Source organism: Hemitrygon akajei, chromosome 4 (assembly GCF_048418815.1).
Source record: "Hemitrygon akajei chromosome 4, sHemAka1.3, whole genome shotgun sequence".
NCBI lineage: Eukaryota > Metazoa > Chordata > Chondrichthyes > Myliobatiformes > Dasyatidae > Hemitrygon > Hemitrygon akajei.
Genome location: NC_133127.1, coordinates 3,055,467 through 3,067,988, shown reverse-complemented (window position 1 = coordinate 3,067,988; position 12,522 = coordinate 3,055,467). Strand labels below are relative to the sequence as shown.

General features: G+C 51.6%; 1 protein-coding gene across 2 annotated transcripts in view; it reads left to right on the top strand.

The window, feature by feature from the left end:
* Positions 1–12,522, top strand: part of LOC140726065 (disintegrin and metalloproteinase domain-containing protein 12-like) — a 315,802-nt gene that overhangs the window by 215,401 nt on the left and 87,879 nt on the right. For both annotated transcript variants that reach the window (XM_073041991.1, XM_073041992.1), the window contains exon 13: positions 2,682–2,774. In XM_073041991.1, the coding sequence (XP_072898092.1) occupies positions 2,682–2,774 (93 nt within the window). The remainder of the gene's footprint in view (positions 1–2,681; positions 2,775–12,522) is intronic.

The following is a 12,522-nucleotide window of genomic DNA, read 5'->3' as shown; positions in this document are numbered from 1 at the left end:
CCCCGACTAGTAACAACAGCCCTCCTCCTCTAATCTGTCCTGCCTCTGTCATGTCTAAAACACCAGAAAACTGGGCTGCAACCAAGTTCATCTCAACAAAATAAAAATGCTATAAAGCCCTGCCCCATTTGATGGTGCTCATACGTTACACACGTGCAATTCATTGTCACAGATGGCTGTGGAGGCCAAGTCATTGATATAGATAAAGCAGAAATTGAAAGGTTCTTCATTAGTACGATCATCAATACCTCATTCTCGTCTGAATTCCACAGATTCATTACTCCCTGGCTAAAGAAATTCCTCCTTAGTTCTCTTCTAAATGGATGTCTCTCTATTCTGAGTCTGTATCCTCTGGTGTTCGATCCCCCCCCCGATGGAGGTCTGTACCCTCTGGTGTTCAACCCCCCCCATTGGAAGTCTGTACCCTCTGGTGTTCGATCCCCCCCCGTTGGAAGTCTGTACCCTCTGGTGTTCGACCCACCCCCCCATTGGAGGTCTGTACCCTCTGGTGTTCGATCCCCCCCATTGGAGGTCTGTACCCTCTGGTGTTCGACCCCCCCCCCCCGTTGGAAGTCTGTACCCTCTGGTGTTCGACCCCCCCCCCCCGTTGGAAGTCTGTACCCTCTGGTGTTCGATCCCCCCCCCCTGTTGGAAGTCTGTACCCTCTGGTGTTCGATCCCCCCGTTGGAGGTCTGTACCCTCTGGTGTTCAACCCCCCCCATTGGAAGTCTGTACCCTCTGGTGTTCAACCCCCCCCCATTGGAAGTCTGTACCCTCTGGTGTTCGACCCCCCCGTTGGAAGTCTGTATCCTCTGGTGTTCGATCCCCCCCCCGTTGGAAGTCTGTACCCTCTGGTGTTCGAACCCCCCATTGGAAGTCTGTACCCTCTGGTGTTTGACCCCCCCCTGTTGGATGTCTGTACCCTCTGGTGTTCAACCCCCCCCCATTGGAGGTCTGTACCCTCTGGTGTTCAACCCCCCCCCCCCCCCGTTGGATGTCTGTACCCTCTGGTGTTCGATCCCCCCCCCCGTTGGAAGTCTGTACCCTCTGGTGTTCGAACCCCCCATTGGAAGTCTGTACCCTCTGGTGTTTGACCCCCCCCTGTTGGATGTCTGTACCCTCTGGTGTTCAACCCCCCCCCATTGGAGGTCTGTACCCTCTGGTGTTCGACCCCCCCGCTGGAGGTCTGTACCCTCTGGTGTTCGATCCCCCCCCATTGGAAGTCTGTACCCTCTGGTGTTCGACCCCCCCGCTGGAGGTCTGTACCCTCTGGTGTTCGACCCCCCCCGCTGGAGGTCTGTACCCTCTGGTGTTCGATCCCCCCCCATTGGAAGTCTGTACCCTCTGGTGTTCGAACCCCCCATTGGAAGTCTGTACCCTCTGGTGTTCAATCCCCCCCTGTTGGATGTCTGTACCCTCTGGTGTTTGACCCCCCCCCATTGGAAGTCTGTACCCTCTGGTGTTCGATCCCCCCCGTTGGAAGTCTGTACCCTCTTGTGTTTGACCCCCCCCATTGGAGGTCTGTACCCTCTGGTGTTTGACCCCCCCCCTCATTGGATGTATGTACCCTCTGGTGTTCAACCCCCCCCCCCGTTGGAGGTCTGTACCCTCTGGTGTTCAACCCCCCCCCCCGTTGGAGGTCTGTACCCTCTGGTGTTCAACCCCCCCCCGTTGGAGGTCTGTACCCTCTGGTGTTCGATCCCCCCCCCATTGGAGGTCTGTACCCTCTGGTGTTCAACCCCCCCCCATTGGAAGTCTGTACCCTCTGGTGTTCGATCCCCCCCCCCGTTGGATGTCTGTACCCTCCGGTGTTCGATCCCCCCCCGTTGGATGTCTGTACCCTCTGGTGTTCGATCCCCCCCCCGTTGGATGTCTGTACCCTCCGGTGTTCGATCCCCCCCCGTTGGATGTCTGTACCCTCTGGTGTTCGATCCCCCCCCGTTGGATGTCTGTACCCTCCGGTGTTCGATCCCCCCCCGTTGGATGTCTGTACCCTCCGGTGTTCGATCCCCCCCCGTTGGATGTCTGTACCCTCCGGTGTTCGATCCCCCCCCCGTTGGATGTCTGTACCCTCCGGTGTTCGATCCCCCCCCGTTGGAGGTCTGTACCCTCTGGTGTTCAACCCCCCCCGTTGGATGTCTGTACCCTCCGGTGTTCAACCCCCCCCCCCCGTTGGAGGTCTGTACCCTCTGGTGTTTGACCCCCCCGTTGGAAGCATCTTCTCAGTGAGTGCAGATGACTTTACCCATTGAACTAATTTTTCTCGATGTTAATTGGGCAACAAGTGTGATTCCACACTTTGGGGATAATTCCTTCACTCTTCTGCAGAGTAATACAGTGAGTTGCTTCATTTGCACTTGAGGGTGTAAGAGAGAATTTTCATCATGCTCAGACTGCACTGGAGACACAGGCAGAACTGTGTGTTAAAGTCGCCTCCTGGGACTGGAGTGAGGAACCTGGTGAGCCACAGGTACACTGATTGGCCTTTACATTACTCTGGCCAAACCAGTTATCTTCCAAACATTGCCCTGGCAGGAACCTCTTATCCAGCAGGAGCTGGACATACATGAGGCATAACCCCAGCAGAATCCAGTTACCCACCAAGCATAACCCCAGCAGGAACTGGTTCAATACAGGTAATGCTTCCCCAGTCTCAAGTCATTTTATTGTTGTGTCCTCAGGATTGTGATGATCTCTGCTGTCAGCCATCGACTTGTACATTCACAGCCGGAGCTGAGTGCTCGTCCACTGGACCCTGTTGTAAGGAGTGCAAGGTAAGGCCGGAAGAATTTTTTGATTTTTCTTATTGTCACAGGTACTGAGGTGCAGAGAAAAACTTGTGTTGCGAACCATCCACTCAAAATCATTCATTATATTCACAGGAACTCAGTCAGTATCCGCGTAAACAGGTGACATTTATGCTGAGGTCCTTTGTCGGGACGGGAAGTAAAGGCGGAGGAGGCCTAAGTAAAAAGATGGGCTGGGTGGAAAAGGTCAAGGGCTGGAGAAGCAGGAATCTGCCAGCAGGCAAGAGTGGACCATGGAGAAAGGGAAGGAGAGGGTCACAGGCAGGTGAGCAGAAGTGAAAGGTCAGAGTGGGGAATAGAGGGGAGGGAATTTGCTCACTGCAAGTAGAAATTGATGTGTACGATCAGGGCGGAGGATAACCAGACACAATATAAGGTGCTGCTCCTTCTCTCGAAGGGTGAAATCAACATGACACAAGGGGAAGGAGGGCATGGTGGAATGAGAATGGGAAATGAAATTCAAATATTTGGCCACCAGGAAGCCCGGATGGTATGGAGAAGCTTGAAGAAGCGGTCCCCTAATTTACAACGAGTCTCACAAATGCAGGGAGACACATTGGGAGCATTGGACAAAGAGATGATCCTAGTAGATTGGCAAGACATGTTGTAAATATGAGACCGCTTCATGAAGGTCAGGTGGAGGTGTGAGATTCTCTACACTCTCAGACAGGTCACGTGGAGGTGTGAGATTCTCTACACTGTCAGACAGGTCACGTGGAGGTGTGAGATTCTCTACACTGTCAGACAGGTCACGTGGAGGTGTGAGATTCTCTACACTCTCAGACAGGTCACGTGGAGGTGTGAGATTCTCTACACTCTCAGACAGGTCACGTGGAGGTGTGAGATTCTCTACACTCTCAGACAGGTCACGTGGAGGTGTGAGATTCTCTGCACTCTCAGACAGGTCACGTGGAGGTGTGAGATTCTCTACACTCTCAGACAAGTCACGTGGAGGTGTGAGATTCTCTAAACTCTCAGACAGGTCACGTGGAGGTGTGAGATTCTCTACACTCTCAGACAGGTCACGTGGAGGTGTGAGATTCTCGACACTCTCAGACAGGTCACATTGAGGTGTGAGATTCTCTACACTCTCAGACAGGTCAGGTGGAGGTGTGAGATTCTCTACACTTTCAGACAGGTCACGTGGAGGTGTGAGATTCTCTACACTCTCAGACAGGTCAGGTGGAGTTGTGAGATTCTCTACACTCTCAGACAGGTCAGGTGGAGGTGTGAGATTCTCTACACTCTCAGACAGGTCAGGTGGAGGTGTGAGATTCTCTACACTCTCAGACAGGTCACTTGGAGGTGTGAGATTCTCTACACTCTCAGACAGGTCAGGTGGAGGTGTGAGATTCTCTACACTCTCAGACAGGTCAGGTGGAGGTGTGAGATTCTCTAAACTCTCAGACAGGTCACGTGGAGGTGTGAGATTCTCTACACTGTCAGACAGGTCACGTGGAAGTGTGAGATTCTCTACACTCTCAGACAGGTCACGTGGAGGTGTGAGATTCTCTACACTCTCAGACAGGTCAGGTGGAGGTGTGAGATTCTCTACACTCTCAGACAGGTCACGTGGAGGTGTGGGATTCTGTACACTGTCAGACAGGTTACGTGGAGGTGTGAGATTCTCTACACTCTCAGACAGGTCACGTGGAGGTGTGAGATTCTCTACACTCTAAGACAGGTCACGTGGAGGTGTGAGATTCTCTACACTGTCAGACAGGTCAGGTGGAGGTGTGAGATTCACTACACTCTCAGACAGGTCACGTGGAGGTGTGAGATTCTCTACACTCTCAGACAGGTCAGGTGGAAGTGTGAGATTCTCTACACTGTCAGACAGGTCAGGTGGAGGTGTGAGATTCTCTACACTGTCAGACAGGTAACATGGAGGTGTGAGATTCTCTACACTCTCAGACAGGTCAGGTGGAGGTGTGAGATTCTCTACACTGTCAGACAGGTCACGTGGAGGTGTGAGATTCTCTACACTCTCAGACAGGTCAGGTGGAAGTGTGAGATTCTCTACACTCTCAGACAGGTCACGTGGAGGTGTGAGATTCTCTACACTCTCAGACAGGTCACATTGAGGTGTGAGATTCCCTACACTCTCAGACAGGTCAGGTGGAGGTGTGAGATTCTCTACACTCTCAGACAGGTCAGGTGGAGGTGTGAGATTCTCTACACTCTCAGACAGGTCACTTGGAGGTGTGAGATTCTCTACACTCAGACAGGTCACGAGGAGGTGTGAGATTCTCTACACTCTCAGACAGGTCACATGGAGGTGTGAGATTCTCTACACTCTCAGACAGGTCAGGTGGAGGTGTGAGATTCTCTACACTCTCAGACAGGTCACGTGGAGGTGTGAGATTCTCTACACTCTCAGACAGGTCACGTGGAGGTGTGAGATTCTCTACACTCTCAGACAGGTCACGTGGAGGTGTGAGATTCTCCACACTCTCAGACAGGTCAGGTGGAGGTGTGAGATTCTCTACACTCTCAGACAGGTCAGGTGGAGGTGTGAGATTCTCTACACTTTCAGACAGGTCACGTGGAGGTGTGAGATTCTCTACACTCTCAGACAGGTCAGGTGGTGTGAGATTCTCTACACTCTCAGACAGGTCAGGTGGAGGTGTGAGATTCTCTACACTCTCAGACAGGTCAGGTGGAGGTGTGAGATTCTCTACACTCTCAGACAGGTCACTTGGAGGTGTGAGATTCTCTACACTCTCAGACAGGTCACATGGAGGTGTGAGATTCTCTACACTCTCAGACAGGTCAGGTGGAGGTGTGAGATTCTCTACACTCTCAGACAGGTCACGTGGAGGTGTGAGATTCTCTACACTCTCAGACAGGTCACGTGGAGGTGTGAGATTCTCTACACTGTCAGACAGGTCACGTGGAGGTGTGAGATTCTCTACACTGTCAGACAGGTCAGGTGGAGGTGTGAGATTCTCTACACTCTCAGACAGGTCACGTGGAGGTGTGAGATTCCCCACACTCTCAGACAGGTCAGGTGGAGGTGTGAGATTCTCTACACTGTCACAAGGTCAAGTGGAGGTGTGACATTCTCTACACTCTCAGACAGGTCAGCTGGAGGTGTGAGATTCTGTACACTGTCACAAGGTCAAGTGGAGGTGTGAGATTCTCTACACTCTCAGACAGGTCAGGTGGAGGTGTGAGATTCTCTACACTCTCAGACTGGTCACGTGGAGGTGTGAGATTCTCTACACTCTGAGACAGGTCACGTGGAGGTGTGAGATTCTCTACACTCTCAGACAGGTCAGGTGGAGGTGTGAGATTCTCTACTCTCTGAGACAGGTCACGTGGAGGTGTGAGATTCTCTACACTCTGAGACAGGTCACGTGGAGGTGTGAGATTCTCTACACTGTGACAGGTCACGTGGAGGTGTGAGATTCTCTACACTGTCACAAGGTCACGTGGAGGTGTGAGATTCTCTACACTCTCAGACAGGTCAGGTGGAGGTGTGAGATTCTCTACACTCTCAGACAGGTCACGTGGAGGTGTGAGATTCTGTACACTGTCAGACAGGTCACGTGGAGGTGTGAGATTCTCTACACTCTCAGACAGGTCACGTGGAGGTGTGAGATTCTCTACACTCTCAGACAGGTCACGTGGAGGTGTGAGATTCTCTACACTCTCAGACAGGTCATGTGGAGGTGTGAGATTCTCTACACTCTCAGACAGGTCAGGTGGAGGTGTGAGATTCTCTACACTGTCAGACAGGTCACGTGGAGGTGTGAGATTCTCTACACTCTCAGACAGGTCAGGTGGAGGTGTGAGATTCTCTACACTGTCAGACAGGTCACGTGGAGGTGTGAGATTCTCTACACTCTCAGACAGGTCAGGTGGAAGTGTGAGATTCTCTACACTCTCAGACAGGTCACGTGGAGATGTGAGATTCTCTACACTGTCAGACAGGTCAGGTGGAGGTGTGAGATTCTCTACACTGTCACAAGATCAAGTGGAGGTGTGAGATTCTCCACACTCTCAGACAGGTCAGGTGGAGGTGTGAGATTCTCTACACTGTCAGACAGGTCAGGTGGAGGTGTGAGATTCTCTACACTCTCAGACAGGTCACGTGGAGGTGTGAGATTCTCTATACTGTCACAAGGTCACGTGGAGGTGTGAGATTCTCTACACTGTCAGACAGGTCACGTGGAGGTGTGAGATTCTCTACACTCTCAGACAGCTCACATGGAGGTGTGGGATTCTCGACACTGTCAGACAGGTCACGTGGAGGTGTGAGATTCTCTACACTCTCAGACAGGTCACGTGGAGGTGTGAGATTCTCTACACTGTCAGACAGGTCAGGTGGAGGTGTAAGATTCTCTACAGTGTCAGACAGGTCACGTGGAGGCGTGAGATTCTCTACTCTCTGAGACAGGTCAGGTGGAGGTGTGAGATTCTCTACATTTCAGACAGGTCACGTGGAGGTGTGAGATTCTCTACACTCTCAGACAGGTCACGTGGAGGTGTGAGAATCTCTACACTGTCAGACAGGTCACGTGGAGGTGTGAGATTCTCTACACTCTCAGACAGGTCAGGTGGAGGTGTGAGATTCTCTACACTCTCAGACAGGTCAGGTGGAGGTGTGAGATTCTCTACACTCTCAGAGGTCAGGTGGAGGTGTGAGATTCTCTACACTCTCAGACAGGTCAGGTGGAGGTGTGAGATTCTCTACACTCTCAGACAGGTCAGGTGGAGGTGTGAGATTCTCTACACTCTCAGACAGGTCACGTGGAGGTGTGAGATTCTCTACACTCTCAGACAGGTCACGTGGAGGTGTGAGATTCCCTACACTCTCAGACAGGTCACGTGGAGGTGTGAGATTCTCTACACTCTCAGACAGGTCACATGGAGGTGTGAGATTCTCTACACTCTCAGACAGGTCAGGTGGAGGTGTGAGATTCTCTACACTCTCAGACAGGTCACGTGGAGGTGTGAGATTCTCTACACTCTCAGACAGGTCACGTGGAGGTGTGAGATTCTCTACACTCTCAGACAGGTCACGTGGAGGTGTGAGATTCTCCACACTCTCAGACAGGTCAGGTGGAGGTGTGAGATTCTCTACACTCTCAGACAGGTCAGGTGGAGGTGTGAGATTCTCTACACTTTCAGACAGGTCACGTGGAGGTGTGAGATTCTCTACACTCTCAGACAGGTCAGGTGGTGTGAGATTCTCTACACTCTCAGACAGGTCAGGTGGAGGTGTGAGATTCTCTACACTCTCAGACAGGTCAGGTGGAGGTGTGAGATTCTCTACACTCTCAGACAGGTCACTTGGAGGTGTGAGATTCTCTACACTCTCAGACAGGTCACATGGAGGTGTGAGATTCTCTACACTCTCAGACAGGTCAGGTGGAGGTGTGAGATTCTCTACACTCTCAGACAGGTCACGTGGAGGTGTGAGATTCTCTACACTCTCAGACAGGTCACGTGGAGGTGTGAGATTCTCTACACTGTCAGACAGGTCACGTGGAGGTGTGAGATTCTCTACACTGTCAGACAGGTCAGGTGGAGGTGTGAGATTCTCTACACTCTCAGACAGGTCACGTGGAGGTGTGAGATTCCCCACACTCTCAGACAGGTCAGGTGGAGGTGTGAGATTCTCTACACTGTCACAAGGTCAAGTGGAGGTGTGAGATTCTCTACACTCTCAGACAGGTCAGCTGGAGGTGTGAGATTCTGTACACTGTCACAAGCTCAAGTGGAGGTGTGAGATTCTCTACACTCTCAGACAGGTCAGGTGGAGGTGTGAGATTCACTACACTCTCAGACAGGTCATGTGGAGGTGTGAGATTCTCTACACTCTCAGACAGGTCAGGTGGAGGTGTGAGATTCTCTACACTGTCAGACAGGTCACGTGGAGGTGTGAGATTCTCTACACTCTCAGACAGGTCAGGTGGAGGTGTGAGATTCTCTACACTGTCAGACAGGTCACGTGGAGGTGTGAGATTCTCTACACTCTCAGACAGGTCAGGTGGAAGTGTGAGATTCTCTACACTCTCAGACAGGTCACGTGGAGATGTGAGATTCTCTACACTGTCAGACAGGTCAGGTGGAGGTGTGAGATTCTCTACACTGTCACAAGATCAAGTGGAGGTGTGAGATTCTCCACACTCTCAGACAGGTCAGGTGGAGGTGTGAGATTCTCTACACTGTCAGACAGGTCAGGTGGAGGTGTGAGATTCTCTACACTCTCAGACAGGTCACGTGGAGGTGTGAGATTCTCTATACTGTCACAAGGTCACGTGGAGGTGTGAGATTCTCTACACTGTCAGACAGGTCACGTGGAGGTGTGAGATTCTCTACACTCTCAGACAGCTCACATGGAGGTGTGGGATTCTCGACACTGTCAGACAGGTCACGTGGAGGTGTGAGATTCTCTACACCCTCAGACAGGTCACGTGGAGGTGTGAGATTCTCTACACTGTCAGACAGGTCAGGTGGAGGTGTAAGATACTCTACAGTGTCAGACAGGTCACGTGGAGGTGTGAGATTCTCTACTCTCTGAGACAGGTCAGGTGGAGGTGTGAGATTCTCTACATTTCAGACAGGTCACGTGGAGGTGTGAGATTCTCTGCACTCTCAGACAGGTCACGTGGAGGTGTGAGATTCTCTACACTCTCAGACAGGTCAGGTGGAGGTGTGAGATTCTCTACACTCTCAGACAGGTCAGCTGGAGGTGTGAGATTCTGTACACTGTCACAAGGTCAAGTGGAGGTGTGAGATTCTCTACACTCTCAGACAGGTCAGGTGGAGGTGTGAGATTCTCTACACTCTCAGACAGGTCACGTGGAGGTGTGAGATTCTCTACACTCTCAGACTGGTCACGTGGAGGTGTGAGATTCTCTACACTCTGAGACAGGTCACGTGGAGGTGTGAGATTCTCTACACTCTCAGACAGGTCACGTGGAGTTGTGAGATTCTCTGCACTCTCAGACAGGTCAGGTGGAGGTGTGAGATTCTCTACTCTCTGAGACAGGTCACGTGGAGTTGTGAGATTCTCTACACACTCAGACAGGTCACGTGGAGGTGTGAGATTCTCTACACTCTGAGACAGGTCACGTGGAGGTGTGAGATTCTCTATACTGTCACAAGGTCACGTGGAGGTGTGAGATTCTCTACACTCTCAGACAGGTCAGGTGGAGGTGTGAGATTCTCAACACTGTCAGACAGGTCAGGTGGAGGTGTGAGATTCTCTACACTCTCAGACAGGTCACGTGGAGGTGTGAGATTCTGTACACTGTCAGACAGGTTACATGGAGGTGTGAGATTCTCTACACTCTCAGACAGGTCACGTGGAGGTGTGAGATTCTCTACACTCTCAGACAGGTCACGTGGAGGTGTGAGATTCTCTACACTGTCAGACAGGTCAGGTGGAGGTGTGAGATTCACTACTCTCTCAGACAGGTCACGTGGAGGTGTGAGATTCTCTACATTCTCAGACAGGTCAGGTGGAGTTGTGAGATTCTCTACACTGTCAGACAGGTCAGGTGGAGGTGTGAGATTCTCGACACTCTCAGACTGGTCAGGTGGAGGTGTGAGATTCTCTACACTGTCAGACAGGTCACGTGGAGGTGTGAGATTCTCTACACTCTCAGACAGGTCAGGTGGAAGTGTGAGATTCTCTACACTCTCAGACAGGTCACGTGGAGATGTGAGATTCTCTACACTGTCAGACAGGTCACGTGGAGGTGTGAGATTCTCTACACTGTCACAAGGTCAAGTGGAGGTGTGAGATTCTCTACACTCTCAGACAGGTCAGGTGGAGGTGTGAGATTCTCTACACTCTCAGACTGGTCACGTGGAGGTGTGAGATTCTCTACACTCTGAGACAGGTCACGTGGAGGTGTGAGATTCTCTACACTCTCAGACAGGTCAGGTGGAGGTGTGAGATTCTCTACTCTCTGAGACAGGTCACGTGGAGGTGTGAGATTCTCTACACTCTGAGACAGGTCACGTGGAGTTGTGAGATTCTCTACACTGAGACAGGTCACGTGGAGGTGTGAGATTCTCTACACTCTCAGACAGGTCAGGTGGAGCTGTGAGATTCTCAACACTCTCAGACAGGTCAGGTGGAGGTGTGAGATTCTCTACACTCTCAGACAGGTTACGTGGAGGTGTGAGATTCTGTACACTGTCAGACAGGTTACGTGGAGGTGTGAGATTCTCTACACTCTCAGACAGGTCACGTGGAGGTGTGAGATTCTCTGCACTCTCAGACAGGTCACGTGGAGGTGTGAGATTCTCTACACTGTCAGACAGGTCAGGTGGAGGTGTGAGATTCACTACACTCTCAGACAGGTCATGTGGAGGTGTGAGATTCTCTACACTCTCAGACAGGTCAGGTGGAGGTGTGAGATTCTCTACACTGTCAGACAGGTCACGTGGAGGTGTGAGATTCTCTACACTCTCAGACAGGTCAGGTGGAGGTGTGAGATTCTCTACACTGTCAGACAGGTCACGTGGAGGTGTGAGATTCTCTACACTCTCAGACAGGTCAGGTGGAAGTGTGAGATTCTCTACACTCTCAGACAGGTCACGTGGAGATGTGAGATTCTCTACACTGTCAGACAGGTCAGGTGGAGGTGTGAGATTCTCTACACTGTCAGACAGGTCACATGGAGGTGTGAGATTCTCTACACTGTCACAAGATCAAGTGGAGGTGTGAGATTCTCCACACTCTCAGACAGGTCAGGTGGAGGTGTGAGATTCTCTACACTCTGAGACAGGTCACGTGGAGGTGTGAGATACTCTACACTCTCAGACAGGTCACGTGGAGGTGTGAGATTCTCTACACTGTCAGACAGGTCAGGTGGAGGTGTGAGATTCTCTACACTCTCAGACAGGTCACGTGGAGGTGTGAGATTCTCTACACTGTCACAAGGTCACGTGGAGGTGTGAGATTCTCTACACTGTCACAAGGTCAGGTGGAGGTGTGGGATTCTCGACACTGTCAGACAGGTCACGTGGAGGTGTGAGATTCTCTACACTCTCAGACAGGTCACGTGGAGGTGTGAGATTCTCTACACTGTCAGACAGGTCAGGTGGAGGTGTAAGATTCTCTACTCTCTGAGACAGGTCAGGTGGAGGTGTGAGATTCTCTACACTTTCAGACAGGTCAGGTGGAGGTGTGAGATTCTCTACACTCTCAGACAGGTCAGGTGGAGGTGTGAGATTCTCTACACTCCCAGACAGGTCAGCTGGAGGAGTGAGATTCTGTACACTGTCACAAGGTCAAGTGGAGGTGTGAGATTCTCTACACTCTCAGACAGGTCACGTGGAGGTGTGAGATTCTCTACACTCTCAGACTGGTCACGTGGAGGTGTGAGATTCTCTACACTCTGAGACAGGTCACGTGGAGGTGTGAGATTCTCTACACTCTCAGACAGGTCACGTGGAGGTGTGAGATTCTCTGCACTCTCAGACAGGTCAGGTGGAGGTGTGTGATTCTCTACTCTCTGAGACAGGTCACGTGGAGTTGTGAGATTCTCTACACTCTCAGACAGGTCACGTGGAGGTGTGAGATTCTCTACACTCTGAGACAGGTCACGTGGAGGTGTGAGATTCTCTACACTGTCACAAGGTCACGTGGAGGTGTGAGATTCTCTACACTCTCAGACAGGTCAGGTGGAGGTGTGAGATTCTCAACACTCAGACAGGTCAGGTGGAGGTGTGAGATTCTCTACACTCT